Raw genomic sequence first — 15,180 nt, 5'->3', positions numbered from 1 at the left:
TAGTAATGTACTAGCTATAAACAGGTTGTCAGCCTGTTAAATGGTGAGGAAAAGGGCTCTAACATGCTACATTGAACCACTCATGTCTTGTGTTAACACAAACGAAACCCCAGGATCTATCAGAAGTAATTCTAATGGAGATATGCAGCCTTACAGAAAGTGCTAATGCATTAGAACATTGGTAGGTTTCCCTTCATAACACAGCATGCAGTTTTAGCCACACACAATCATAAAATGTAGAATTTGTGGTGGTGTAGAGACAGCTTTGAGCCTTGTAATGCAAAAGGAGTTAAACAGCTGGACATTTGTTTTTGCAAAATGAAGGCTGGGAGAAGGGAGGGTATGATTACCATTTTCATGCTTACCTGTTGCACTTTCAGACAGCAGATGGGCAGACCTGTGCTGAAGTTAACAGCCTTGCTGTCACACGCACAAAAAGTAAGCGACCTGGCCATGCTTTATTGTCACCTGGAAGCTGAGAAGCTCTCAAGTATTACTAAAAGGAGTATTTTAGATGGTATTCCAAAATCAGCAGAGTGTGCTTGTGTGTATCCTCATGACAGCTAAATGTGCTGTGCAGAGTGAGAACCAGCATGGTGCAGGCAGAGGGAGGGCACTGGGTTGTACACCTGTGGGGTTGGGCTAGCCTGGGCTTAGCTGTGGTGTTCCTCCAGCTCATTGCATGGGCTTGCAGAGCCTCATGGCTGATCACTGCTCAAGTCCACCTTTAGTAGGGCCCTCACCAAACTGCTGAGTTCTGTCTTCGTGACCCTCTTTCTGAGGGATGTTTTGTGTTCTTTCAGCTGACTGGGGTCATGGTGTAGTCTGATCAATTGTTTCTGCCATCTTTGAGGCTGAATAAGTAATTTCTGCAGATCTCTAGGGATATCACAGAGAGTTGACAGACCACCCAGTTTGCTTGGGTCCAGCACAACCAGAGGGCTCCCACGTGAGACTAATAAGCCCAAGCTGATCCTGGGAGTGCTTGTCCTGTGTGCTCTGGCACTTGTGCAAAGAGATTGTTGAGACTCCAGAGGTGAATTTTTGCAGGGCCAAGCAGACTCTGGCAAGGACTGTGAATTTGAGCTCAAAGCTGTACAAAAGGAGCTACAGCTGTTGCTGGTGAAGAGCTGGCCCCTGAAGCCAGAATGCTTCATCCATGTGATGTTGGACCAGAGCCATTTCGCTTTGTATGGTGTGGATAATCCACAGCACCTGGGTGTGCTATCTACAGAGCTTCAGCTACACTTTTAGGTGGGTTTGATCCATATTTGGAAAGTTTTATAGAATTATCCAGTTGCTGGATAATTACCTTGGCAAGCACCAAGGTCCTTTCAGGTTTCCCCTCCAGCTCCTTCCCTCCCCAGATGCTTCTGCACAGTGGATAGTGGGGAATGAACTCCTCTTCATAAAAGGTAGAAATTTTTACTTTCATACCTACTGTTTTCAGGCTGGTAGATAGCAGAATTGTCAAGGATTTTTGTTTGTTTGTTTGGGTTCTTCTTCCCTGCCCTCTTTAAAACTTCTGAATTTATCTCCTCTGTACCCCTTTACGTACGTAACTCTTCTGAGATGGCCAAGGCTCTTTTCTTCCAAAAGATCAAGTTAAGGGGAAAAGAAGTCTTGACATGATGCCTTGTACCCTGGGAATTGTGAGAATTCAGGAATGAGTCAGTCAGATGCTCTTGAGCATTCAGTTGAGTCAGTATGCTATGAAAGAGTTAAACTGCTGGGGTTTTTGGACTTGCAAATGCCAGAGTTTGGCCTCAGGCAATTAGTTGCTGTTCAAGAATGGCTTTTATTGATATGCTGCCATCCTCTAGTATTTCAAAAGAATTTTACATAATATTGTATCTGCCTTACAGGTTATTCTGATGAAAAGCAGTTTAGGCAAAAATCTTTCAGTGCATTGTCTCTTACTTTGAATCTTTCCTTTTCTGTAGGGAGAGGCTTAATCAAGTTGTACCTAACCTGTGTCTCTCTAACAACTTTGTTAAACATGTACCTTCAAAGGTAATCTTGAATAGCATGTAGCTAGCTAATAGAAGGGGGAAAAAACGTTCTTTCATTAAAGGGGACTTTCAGAGAAGTAATTTTTATCTGAATGCCCTGCAGGTAATTTTTTCCCTGAGATCCCAGAAAGGCCAAAGACCTGATTTAATTCCTCTTAGATTCTTTATCTCTCTCATCTGCAGAGTCCAACAGATGCAGCTGCCTCCATCCCTATGAATTTCAGTTGCAGCTTGTCCCCACTGTTTTAAGCAGTGATATGTTAAATTTGTGGTCTCTTTTTGCACTGATCTTTTTGAACCAGAAGTGCCATGCTCAGTGTTCAATCAACAATTTTCACAAATTAATGTTTGGTTTTTTTCAATACCCTCATGCTGTGCTGCACTTTAATTTTGTAAGAGTGTGAGCACCAGATTTTAATAGTTCACTTTTAATATGTTCCTCTTGATTTTGGCCAGCATTATTTTATCTATGTAAAATGCATACTACAGAAGCTTGAGGGGGATGTATTGGGTATGTGTGGCAAGTTTTTGGTCAGGGAGGGCTTCTGTGAGAAGCTGTTAGAAGATTTCCTTAGGTCTGACAGAGACAGTGGCAGCAAACCTCAAGACAGATGCACCTCTGGCAAAATCCCATCCCATCAGTGACAGTGGTAGGGCCTCTGGGATCATGTATTTAGGAAGGGGGAAAAGTCACTGCACAGTAGCAGTTGCAGCCAGAGAGAGGAGTGTGAATGTGTGAGAGAAACAACTCTGCAGGCACAAAGGCCAGGGAAGGGAAAGGGAGAAGAGGTGCTCTGGGTGCCGGAGCAGAGATTTTCTTGTAACCTGTGATGAAGACCATGGTGTGGCAGGGTGTCCCTCTGCAGCCCATAGAGGTCCATGGTGAAGCAGATATTCACTTGCAGCCCATGGAGAACCTCATTCCTGAGCAGGTGGGTGCCCCAAAGGAGCCTGTGACCCTATGGGAAGCCTATGCTGGAGCAGGCACCTTGCAGGACCTGTGTACCAGAGAGGGAGAGAAGCCCACACTGGAACAGGTTTGCTGGCAGGACTTGTGGCCTTGTGGGGTCCCCCATGCTGGAGCAGTCTGTTCCTGAAGGAGTAGGTTTTGGACCTACTTTGGACCCTTTGGAAGGGACCCATGCTGGAGCAGTTCACGAAGAACTGCAGCCCGTGGGAAGTACTCACATTGGAGAGGTTCGTGGAGGACTGTCTGTATTGGCAGGAACCCCACAGTGTAGCAGGAGAAAGAGTGTGAGAAGTCCTTCCCTTGATGAGGAAGGAGTGGCAGAAACACCATATCCTGAACTGACCACAGCCCCCACTCCCCGTCCCCCTGTGCTGCTGAGAGGGAGGAGGTAGAGAATTTGGGAGTGAAGTTTAGCCAGAAGACATGTGGGGGGAAGGTGTTTTTAAGATTTGGTAATTATCTCTTGTTCCTTTTCTCTGATTTGATTCGTAATAAATTAAATTAATTTCCCCTAATTGCCCATGGCAGTAGTTTGTTGAATGGTCTCCCTATCTCAATCCACAAGCCTTTTGTTATATTTGCTCTCCCCTGCCCAGCTGAGGAGGGGGGAGACGGCGGCTTTGGTGGGCACCAGGCATCCAGCTAGGGATGGAACTGTTGGAAAAATGAGACATGTTACTTGTTTGGAATAGTTATCTAAACATTATGTCAAACTAGTAACAACACTGTTTTTTTTATATCTCAGCAATATAACCAAACATTGAGCATTTGATAAATTAACTATTATTTCTAATTAAGCTACTGGGAAATGATTTTTTTGGGTTTTAATACTTGATCTGAGGTAAGTTTTCTAGTGTTGTCATGGGTTTCTTGTTCTGAGGAGTTGTTTGGTTTTAGAAGTGGGACAACTATTTTTCCTTCTGTTTGGTATTTGTTCCTTTGATACTGGACTTAAATGGCTCAACTTTTGGTGTATTATTATTCTGAATAAGGAAAAAGCTTTATGTATGTGTTAGTTTATCACTGATCAGTTATTATGATTTCTGTTCAGGAATCACTTTGGAGCCTGAGGGTTGTTGTTGTTGTTTAGGTTTTCTTGCACTGGGTTTCAGTTGTGTTAAACTGTCATAACAAAACTCCCTTCTCTTACCTCTAGCACAGAGTAAAACTGCTATCATGGTCAAAAATTACATAGAATTCAAGCAAAATGAATTCTTTGTCCCAGAAAGTGGACTTGAGAACACTAGAAGTGGAAAAAAGAGTCACACTACTCATCTCCTTTAACTCTGAGAACTTGATAAATCTGATAAATTTATCATATTTATGTGATTTGATTCATTAAGAGATTAAAAAAAAATTAAAACTTTGAAGCATCAGGAAATCAAACTGTAGTGTGTTAAAAGAAAAAAAAATCAACAAATTGTCCATATGTGTTGTGAAATCTTCAACGTAAGCATCATGCACGTAGTAGAATACTTGTAGCTAGTTTATGTCAGCTACGTGGATTCATTGACCTAGCTAAGGTTGAGCACTGATATAACAAATTATGTTAAAACCATTAAAACTCAGAAGTAGTTTGTTCTCTGGCTAGGAGTTACTGGAAATATTGTATGAGCATCATAGGTTTCATATCAAATATCATATTATATTCATATCACATCATAGATAACAGTATGGTCACCATAGATATTTCCCTTGTGTTTCAATGCTGTCAAAGTCTTTGGCAAGTGCTGGGATCATCAATGCTTTATTCCAAGGTCGTGCTTTCCAGTGTTTTTAGATTTGAAGTGGTATTCCACAGAATTTCCCACAACTCTGATAAAATCCTCTCTGATCAGAAGTACATCTTTTAAATAACCTTGAAATCACCACGTTTTCATTAGACTGATGGTTGACAGTTTTCTGTCTTGTCTGGCTCTAGAAGAAAGACCTTGAGTGTCAAGAATTTATTTCCAAAATCTGTGCAAGAGTACTTTATATATTTGACTGATGGAAGTAGTTACAGGGTTTTTCTCTTATCATTCTCTTCTAACTGCAGTAGGACAGAATGTGTTTCTGTAGTAGGGGTAATTCAAATTCAGAGGAGGGTAGAGACTGTCTTAAGTAAGGTCAGTCTTACAACTTTGATTATTTCTTGATCTATGCATGTTCTAAAATGTTTATGTAAGTCAGAGACTATTTTTAAAGTCTGCATTGCTTCTGTCACTGAAATTACCTGCATCCTCTTGTCTTTCTAGGTCTCAAAGTCTGATTTCAGCTGTTAAACTGTAATTCCGTGGGAATAAGTCTGGGTTTCTTATAATTTCAATTTTAGATTTTTTAGGGAATACAAGACATGGATGGCACATTCATGTAGTCTGAATAATAAACACACACATAACTGGAGAAATATTTGCAAGCATTCCCTGGGCATTTATAGGAAGTCATGTTTGTCTTTTGAAAGATATACAAAACTAATTGTTTCAAGATCTTCATTTTAGATCTCATCTTAGTATTGGTTGCAGCAAATGTGATTAGGGATTTGTTAATACACTATTGTTAATTCACAATTGTTCTTCTACTCCAGTCCTCAACTATTCCATTTTGGTTTGAAATTGAGCTCCTTCTCTGCTGTGATTTTCAAATCCCCTGCTAATATCAAATAACAGGGCTCCAGATACACAGCAGAGCATTGTGTTATTTTAGGGTTTTTATATTAGTTACATTAAAAATGGATAGTAATTACAAAAGAAGTTGAACAGTAATAAAAACTTCATTGCTGTGAAATATCTGGATCTTTGTCATCAGTGCTTCTCAAAAAGAAGCTCCTGTGTCAGCAGCATCGGAGGCTGGCATTTGTTCTTGTGCATCTGAGGCTTGATTTAACCAGAGTGAAACATCAATGCAGTGCTGGCTTTGCTGTGTAGGCAGGGTGTAAAGGCTTCTAAAAGTCTCCCAGGGCTTTTCTGGTCTTCTGAAGTTAGAAAATTATTTTATTGGTGTAGAGGGCAGAGTCCTATAGGGTGCTGAATATACTAGTTGCAATCATGTATTCCTTAATCCAGATGTCTTATTTTGCACTGGCTAGCTAGTGTGTTTGATCAGACTACTAAGTTACCCCATAACTAGTTTTCTCTGGTGGAAAATAATCTCATATTTTTTTAAAAGGAACTCCTAAAGGCTTGTGAGGTACACAGGTACCCCAACAAGGATGGGCATGTATTTTGTCACAGCTACAGACAATGTTACAGCTGGAGTCATTAGGAGCTGTTTCTTCTTTCCATTATTCAGGATATGATGCCATATGCAATAGCATGCAATTAGATTGATTGCAATAAATCTCAGGTTGTATTCCTCTGCAAAGCTTTTGACACTTTTTCCTGCAATATCCTTGTGTCTTAGCTGGGCTGTTATGGTTTGGATGGGTGGGCAGATAGGTGTGTGAAAAAACCAAAAACCAAAAAAACCAACAATTGGGTGGTTGGTATCAGAGGGCCATGGTTAATGGGTCAGACTCTGCTGGCCAGTAGCAACAAGTGGAGTCTACAGGGGTGTCCAGGATCTGTACTGTGTAATTATAAGCTATATAGCCATGACCTGGAGGAGGCAATGCAGTGCAGATGTAGATAACAGCAGACCAAGGGGGCCTGGCTGATATGCTGGATGGTAGAGCTGCCAGCCAGGGGTACCTGAGCAGGTAGAAGGATGGATCTGCAGAAACCTCAAAAAATAAGGCAAAGACAACTGCTTGAGTCCTGTGCTTGGAGCACCTGGCTGGGGTACAGGCTGGGCACAGGGAGCAGCTCTGTGGGAAAGGCCCTGGGAGTCCTGTTAGACAGCCAGGTGCCAAAAATTTGAGCCATCCTCCATCCTTGGAGGTTTACAAGATCAAAACTTGACAAAGCTGTGAGCAACCTAGTCTGACCCCATGGCTGAAGCTCCTTTGAGTCAGAGATTGAATATAAAGACCTCCCAAGGTTTCCTTTAACCTGAAATACTTTACCCTGTTATTCTATGACTCCTTAATTATTCCATTTCAGATTTTAATTTGAAATTTGCCTTTGTTATTTAATATGCATGTCTAAAATGTTACATGCTCAGCCTGTTCTATCACAAATTCAACTAACACTGTGCGCGTTTATTTTAGTGTTTTGTTTAAAAAAATATTAAAATCTGTGCCTTTACTAAGCTCGCATTTCAAAAGTAATTCTTTTATCTCACAAGTGTTATTTGCATCCCTATGCTTATTACTGGTTTCTTTTGTGCTTCTTATGTAAACTTGCCATACAACTAATAACACTTTTTTGTTTCAACAGAGGGAGAGTATATCAAGATGTTCATGCGGGGTCGACCAATCACAATGTTCATTCCTTCTGATGTAGAAAACTATGATGATATTAGGACAGAGCTGCCTCCTGAAAAGTTAAAACTGGAGTGGGTGTATCCTTGATATCAGTAACTACTTGCTGTTCCCTTTTCCCTTTTTTTTTTTTTTTTTCCTGTTTAGAATTTGTTCTTGTGCCTTACCTGCTCAGAAATAAAATCTAATTTTAAGTGGAGAAAAAAAGTTCAAATCCATTAACAACTGAAATGGTTTGTAGCTACCTTATAGTACAGCTGCAAAATATGTAGGCACAGAAAAGCCATACTTTTTCTCTGTTTTGCTGTTGAAACTAATTTATTTTCAATGTGAAATAAGTGTCTTTGGAGAGTTACTGAGTTTGAAAAATTTCAGCCTCTCCCTCCCCGCTTTGCATTCAGGAACATTGTTAGTTTTCAATTAAAAATGTATTAAATGTATTAAATACATTCAGCATGTGAAGAATGGAGGTAGTACATGTGTGGATGACAATTTTTCTCCAGACTTAATTACAAGAGATGTGCTTCTGCTACATATTTGTGTCTTCCTGTCACTCCCCTCAACTCTGCAGATTCTTCCAGTAAGCTGTGATTATATAAGTAAGTTTCCTGGTATTTCAGTAAAATGACATGTCTAGGCAGGACTAGTGTGGTTGTACTAGTCATAAGTTTGATCCTTCTGGTGTTGCTGAAAGAAGGAAGGTTTTTAGGAATGTTGATGAAAAGGCAGAGGCTGCCTGGATCTCCCTCAGCATATCTATCAGTGACTAAAGCTTACATATATTTCAAGACCCTCTTTTTTACTCTCTGTACCTTTCTGTATTATTTCTCCTGCCTTTATTAACTAAAGATGTTTAAAAGAGAGAATGTTGGGTACTGAGGAGCAGCGGTGAAGCTTATGCCCTCTGAACTTTTCAGTGAGACTGTGAACACTTAGACCATAAAGGAGGAAAGCTGTGGTTTAAATGTCTGGCTGGAAGGAAAAAGGAGCTCTTTTTCATGCTTTGCAAAGTTGTGGTTCCCAGCTTTCCTCCTGTAACAGCTCTTGAGTGCTTATGGTGGCACTCAAATGACTGTGGATTGGATTGAATTGAGTCATTCACTGATCTGGCTGAAATACAATCTTTTTTTGTGGAATTAACTTTCAGTACGATCAACTTGTTAATTTGTTTTGCCCCACAAACATGCAAGGGCTAGAACTAGCATAATGGAGAAACATCAGATCTATGTTTTCAGCAGCAATGAGGAGTTCAGACTAATGAAAACTGAGCATGCAATAACACCCTCAGTTAAGTACGTGCAAATCCCAGTGTGGACACACTAATTTAGTGTCCAGGGACCTCAAATTCAGGTTAAACCAGTTTCCTGCTGAGGGCTAATTAAAGTGAAATAAATCTAGTCTAAACACTGTCCATATGTTTTTGGAATCTGTCTGAGGAAATGTCATCCTGAATCCCACCACTATATTTATAAGTGTAGGGAGTCTTTTGGATACAGTGGTGAAGAAGACAATTAGGAAAAGGCTGTAAAATTTGAGAGTTTAATATTGATCTCTGAAGTTAGACAAAATCACCTTTCAGTTGTGGAGATAGGAGGATGCAGCAGTAGCAGATCTTACACTTCATGCACAGATTTAGCAAGTGGAAGAAATCTGCAAGCCAGACATAACTTCTAAGGGTAATGGCAAACTGAAGGCTCCACACCTTATTGAAAAGCCATGGGGACAGTGATTCATAGAATATTTTACTGATGTCAGGAATCTACAACTCAGAGGTCAATTGAGTGTTGAATTCTTTAATCTGTAAGGTTTGTTTTGAGTGCCTTTAATTCTCCTGCCTTCTGGATGATTGTTTATAATTGGGTCTTCCTTTGATGTTACTGTTTTGGAAGATGCTGATCGATGATGAACAACTACAAGTCAAGAACAGAAGGATTCTTGTGGTGTTTTTTTGGGGGGAGCTCTTTTTTTTTTCATTGCTTTAGGAGGGAGGTGTTCTTTTTAGATTAACTGTGTCCTGCAGGTACATTCAGCTACTGATACCCAGTACTGTAGATTCACCAGAATACACTTAGCTTTTGTCTGCCTTGCAGATTACTGTTGACAGGCAGTGACTTTATAGAATCTTTATTCCAATGTATAGAAGCTTAATCACTGTAGAGTGTTCCTGAGTCCATTTTTTAGATAGTTTGTAGCACTGATGCTCTTACTTTCTAAGAATAATTGAAGTCATTGGTAAATATACGATTGAATTCTGGTGTACAGTGGATCATTTTTCATGAGGACCATGATTGTTCTTAGCCAATTAAAAACAAAACAAACAAGCAAAAAAGAAATTAAAAGTTTTTAGACATATCAAATATTGTGACAAAATGGTCCTTGTAATTTGTGAGAAACATTCACAATATGAAGAAAACTATCTCTGAATTTCCCTGGTTGGAATCAGTCTCATCTCTTTGAAAGATGAATGTTGAAATTTAGTGAAAATTAGTCATCAAAGTTGCCACCTCTTTTTCTGTAGAGACAGTCAATTATTGTATTAACATATTTGCTGTTTTGTTCTCAGTATGTGGAGAAGGAAACAACTGCTGTGGAATAACAGCTCCTCTGATTTTCTCCCTTGAGAGAATGAAGAAAGCAAAAAATTTCTCCCCCAGAACAGGTTATTCCTTGATATGCTCCTGAAAAACATACTCCTAAAAAATGCAACCACTCTTTATTACGTAGGAGCAAAGGAAAGGAACAGATTGAGAAATGTAACTGTTCTTTGCAGCCTCATGAATGCAGGGGCTCAATGGTAGATGCCTCAATACCTGGCCTTAGCTTTGCGTAGTAGCTTTCTGCTGTGGAAAGGCATGTTTGTGTAAATCATTAAGGCTTTTCCAGGATGAATGTTCAAAGATGTCAATCTTAATAAATCCTTATCAATACACTCCCTATTGTGTAACAAGATCTGCTCTTCTCTTCTGAGAAGATATTTAGAATAGTGTTCTTCATGATTCAGGATAGAACAAATATTTTCATTGGTTTGTAGCCCATCATTTTTGAAAGTTCAGTGGTCTGGTTGTTTTGGTTTGGTTTGTTTTTTATGAAAGGGCATTCCAGAGTTTTCTTTTATGTTCCATTAGTGTTTAAAAAGAGAAGAGGGAGGAGAATTTAGTGGGAAAGTAAACAGTGATGGAGAAACAGGTGTGCTTTTTTTTTCTGCCCTCACCATTGTGTTGTGTCAGCATTTCTTTTGATATCATTTACAAAACAAGACAGTGAATAATCCCTGCTGCAGGGGAGCCAATCTGTTGTTTTGTAATAAATGGAAGACAGCAAGATATAAATTTGTTTTGTTTTCCCTACTCTTTAAAAGGGTATTTCATTGACAACCGAATGTGATGTCCCTCTTTGTACCACTGCTTAGTTTCAGCATGTGCTCAGTTTTGCCAGTGTTCCTGTGGTACAGAAATCCTGGGGTTTAATGGGACTGCAATAGAGGAAAGGTGGTGTGGTGAGGAGTGGCATTGGAAGGGGTGGGATGGTCAGCTGTGAGATATTAGTTTAGATACTCCCAGACTTGGACTACTCTGCTTGCTTTCATTTCTAAGAAAGGGACGGATACATCCTTCTCCAAGCAGGTCTTTGACTTCTTTTATTTACCTGATTAACCAAGGCCTGAGGCTTGGAATCCTGTAGGTAAAGTTTCTTAATGTATTTCCCATATTTTCCTTGCTGTTGCTGGTGTATTAATTGGCACTGAAATAGGGAGGTCTCTGAAAAGTCCTTTTTTCAGGCTACGGAGCTACTGTTAAAGTCTGAATTTTGATGTTAATTGTACATAGCAACCCTGGAAACTAAAATGCAATCAGCCAGCCACATTAACTTTCTAGATGAAGAAAATTAGTCCTGTTTCAAAGAAATAATGAGTTGTAATAACATTTGGTCAGTGCTATCCAAGGTTGGTTCACAGTGTTTAAAACTTCTGAATGTCATTAAGAGTCATGCAGGTTTCCTGCAAAAATAATTCATTTTATATATTTTGGGGAGGTTTGGATAGAATATGTTTCACAGTGTCAGTTCCTTTTGAGTTTTTATTTGTTTTAAAAATACTCTAAAACAGTCTAAAGAAATATTTCCTGGACTTGGCAACTGCTATGCCAGAAGTTTGCCTTTTTCTGAAGGACATTAGGAATTTTCACACGCTTGTTTTAAAAAGCCAAATGGCAGTAATACTCTGGTGCCTGGGGTGCATACACACAGCTCTCTTGCTGTAAAAATTGTTAAGCCAGTGCAGCGAGTCCTGCTATTACCTAATGGAACTTCACATGGACATTTTTATAAAATGACACCATTGCATTCATTTAACTTCAGTGTGCCTTAATATTTTATTTTTACATCAATGAGCATCACTTTTTAAGGGCTTTAGTTTCCTGAAGTGTAATTTTTTTTTTATTTGTTTTGGTTTATTTTTTTAAAATGTGTTACTGAAATTACACTGTAGCTGCTGAGGAAAAACATGAAGTACGTTTGCTGAGAGGAGAGCTCTTTAGGAACCATTTTTTAAAAAATGTAAAATTTTTTAGTTGTTTTGTGGTGGGGTTTTTTTCTGTTATACAATGATTATGAAAACCTTGACTTAAAAAAAAAAATGAATGTATAGATATGGGTATCGTGGAAGAGACTGTCGAGCCAATGTTTACCTCCTTCCTACTGGTGAAATTGTATATTTCATAGCATCAGTGGTGGTACTATTTAACTATGAGGAAAGAACTCAGCGACACTACTTGGGTCATACAGACTGTGTTAAATGGTTAGTATATAACATTTGCATGTGTATATGTAATGTGTGTGTGTAATAATGCAGAAATGTATTTTGTATTCTCTCTTATCATATGTATGAGCTCATTAATATCATAATTATGGTTATTTTCTTTTCATCAGTCTTGGTAGATTTCACTGTAGTACACATTGTACAAATGAACAGTGGTAAAACAGTCCATGCTAGCTTAGGGGTTTGGGCTTAAATGTAAAACAGTGGGATAGGTAGCCAAACTAAGAGTGCCAGCTTGGAGAAAGAATCTGTGTCTAAATTATTCTAAATAGATGTCCCAGGAATTAAAAATTATTGTCAGCATAATTCTGAATCAGTGATTTACATATCTATAGATAGAGATACAACGATACAGAAAAGGTGTAATTTTAAAGGAGAGTTAGGAAACCAAAGGGAAACAAGAGCAATCATTTTCTGGTTTTTTGATAGATGCCTCGTTTCTGGGAAGTCAGAAATCTATTTGCAAAACAAAATAGAGAAGCAGAGAAACTCAAACCAGCATCAGTGTGGCTGTAAAGGCAGTTGTTGACTTTACAGTTCTAATCTGAAGGGTTGTGCACATAATATATTAATTTTGAACATAAACTCTACCGTAACTGCATGGAGAACAGTTGCCATCTACCCCTCTTTTTCTCTTGGCTGAGCTTTTGAAAACTGTAATTGCTTCCCATGGGAGGAATGCTGTCAGTCTTGTATTCTTCACTTTCATTCCAAAAGCCAGACTGAATTCTGGTTTTGGTGTCCATCACACTGACCTCTTCAGGCTTTTCACATTTGTAATTTTACAGAGAAAGTAAGTAACAAGGTCAGTCAAAAAAGCACTAGGACTTAAGAGGATGTGTACTCTGAAATCTGTTTTTTCACTTTAGCTCCTAAGAAAAAACGTAATAAGCAAAAGCAGATTTTTATGTACACTAGTAGTGCACTGTACTGGAGAACTTCATTAGTACAGTTACATCAGTAACTCATTTCAAGCAGCAATAATCCCCAACTCCTGGGTTCACAAGCCTTCAGCTAACTTTACAGCTGTTTTTTCCCCAGGTTTATGCTATCTGTAGGCTTAGGCATGAAATATGTTAATAGTGTTATAAATATAGGACATGACTGCATGTAGGAGTTTCATTGTGAGACAGTGTTTTGTGACAGTGGACTCCTGGTCCAGTGCAAACCTTTGATTTGTCAAAGCCCATGGAAAGGTGGCACTTCTGGCACTCCTGGTTGTGTGCCAGCAGCCATCAGATGAGCTTGATCAACCCATCAGTACAATGTGTAATGAAATAGTCTAATGAAAGCCATTCAAGCTGTCTCATTAAAAGTGGGATTAGGATCATAAATGTCCTCTTGGGCTTCTTTTGAGAAAGAAAAAGCATTTACAAAAACAACCTCTCAGTTTTGAAGATCTATGACAGCAAAAGCAAGTCATATTTCTGTCTGTCTTAGTCTTGCAGTTCATCCAGACAAAATTAGAATTGCAACAGGACAGTTAGCTGGAGTGGATAAAGATGGAAGGGTAAGTAATAGAGCTGTTGAGCAGTAGTATCTTGTTTTGAAAATTAGGAAAAAGTGTTTTGGGTTTTTTTAATCTCATGGTCACCTTCTGTTTGCAGATTATTTTATGCACTGCATTTAATGAGGTATTTTGCTGTTTTGAAGGTAACAGCCAGCATCTCTAGCAAAAGACAGTAACAACTGAGCACTCACCCATACTACAAGAAGAGCAGAAGCTCATAGAGTCCTGTATCTGTTACACAGGAAACTCAATTCTAATTCTGCAAGCAAATGTGAAGCTTGATTGATTTTTAAGATCACATCACTTCTCTCACATTTCTTTCAATAAGTCTTCTCCTAGAGGAGAATAAGTCACCAGTTCTGTGGGTCACTGTACTCTTAAAGCTCATGAAATAGGAAACCAACTTAGAGACTTCATGGATGCTGTGTCAGGCTTCCCTGCAAACTTGCTCATTTGAGAGTTAGAGCATTTAAATGCTCTTGACCCTGGCTGTTGGTGAACTTTGTCAGAATTGGGATAATTGTATTACCTTCATGAAGTCACAGAGGGGGAAAAAAAAAAAGAGGAGGGGGGAAAAGATGCTATGAGGTGTAGAAGCAGGTTAAATATAACCCTTGTTCCGATGTTCAATTTTATTTCTTAGATTTGTAAGAAATTGATGTGGGGGTTTTTTTGTATAGATATTGTTAGGATTTCCACTTAACATTTGGCTCTTTAGTTAGGGCTAGTTGGTCTGTTTTTCCATCAGTGGAATGATTTTTTTGGTCACTTTCTGTGGTGAATGCTGTCCTTAAACCAACTCAATTCTTTTCTTTTTTTTTCTTTTTTCCTTTTCCTTTTTTTTTTTTTTTTTTTTTTTGTGTGTGTGTGTGATTGTTTCACATTTTTGAGATAGTACCTCTATGGATTATAACCATGGAGGTTTTCACTGAGTGGTTGGTGATGGTTAGGAGACTCAGTCTGGGGTCTGAAATGCAAGATGACACTTTGTTATCAGTCGAAGTTGTTCAACAAGTTAAGTTGGACGAAGTTTGATTTTCACAGCCAGTCTTTTTATTTCCACAAATACCAATTGCCACCATAGTTAATTTCTTGCTTTGACAGCACCCCTGCCCTGTTTGTTCCCCAGATACAGGGAGCAGGACTGTCTTGCCTCTCACCTTTTTGAGCTTCAAGGTAGAATCCAGTGGCATCTTTAGCACGGGTCATCCTGCATTTCGGTCAGCAGCACTTTGTGATTCAGTAGCACTGACTAAACCTTGACACCTCCATGTGATTCTTCTTTCACTGTTGGTGACTCTGTTGGTCCTGTTGCTTTTTCCTGCAGCCTCTGCAGCCCCATGTTAGAGTATGGGACTCTGTGAGCCTGGTGACACTGCAGGTTATTGGCCTCGGGACTTTCGAGCGTGGAGTGGGGTGTCTGGATTTCTCAAAAGCGGTAAGAGGGGTGTGATTGCTTCGTGTGTTCTGGCCTTTATCCAGGGCTATGGATAAATAGGAAGGAAATCACTATGTATGTTTGCACTTGCTTGT

General features: G+C 39.3%; 1 protein-coding gene across 2 annotated transcripts in view; it reads left to right on the top strand.

The window, feature by feature from the left end:
• Window positions 1–15,180, top strand: part of EML4 (EMAP like 4) — a 155,434-nt gene that overhangs the window by 113,649 nt on the left and 26,605 nt on the right. For both annotated transcript variants that reach the window (XM_030447726.1, XM_030447724.1), the window contains exons 8-11: window positions 7,278–7,401; window positions 11,967–12,116; window positions 13,578–13,647; window positions 14,975–15,085. In XM_030447726.1, the coding sequence (XP_030303586.1) occupies window positions 7,278–7,401; window positions 11,967–12,116; window positions 13,578–13,647; window positions 14,975–15,085 (455 nt within the window). The remainder of the gene's footprint in view (window positions 1–7,277; window positions 7,402–11,966; window positions 12,117–13,577; window positions 13,648–14,974; window positions 15,086–15,180) is intronic.

This window comes from Calypte anna, chromosome 3, assembly GCF_003957555.1.
Source record: "Calypte anna isolate BGI_N300 chromosome 3, bCalAnn1_v1.p, whole genome shotgun sequence".
NCBI lineage: Eukaryota > Metazoa > Chordata > Aves > Apodiformes > Trochilidae > Calypte > Calypte anna.
Note: the sequence above shows the minus strand (reverse complement) of the source record. Positions and strands in the feature narration are given on the sequence as shown.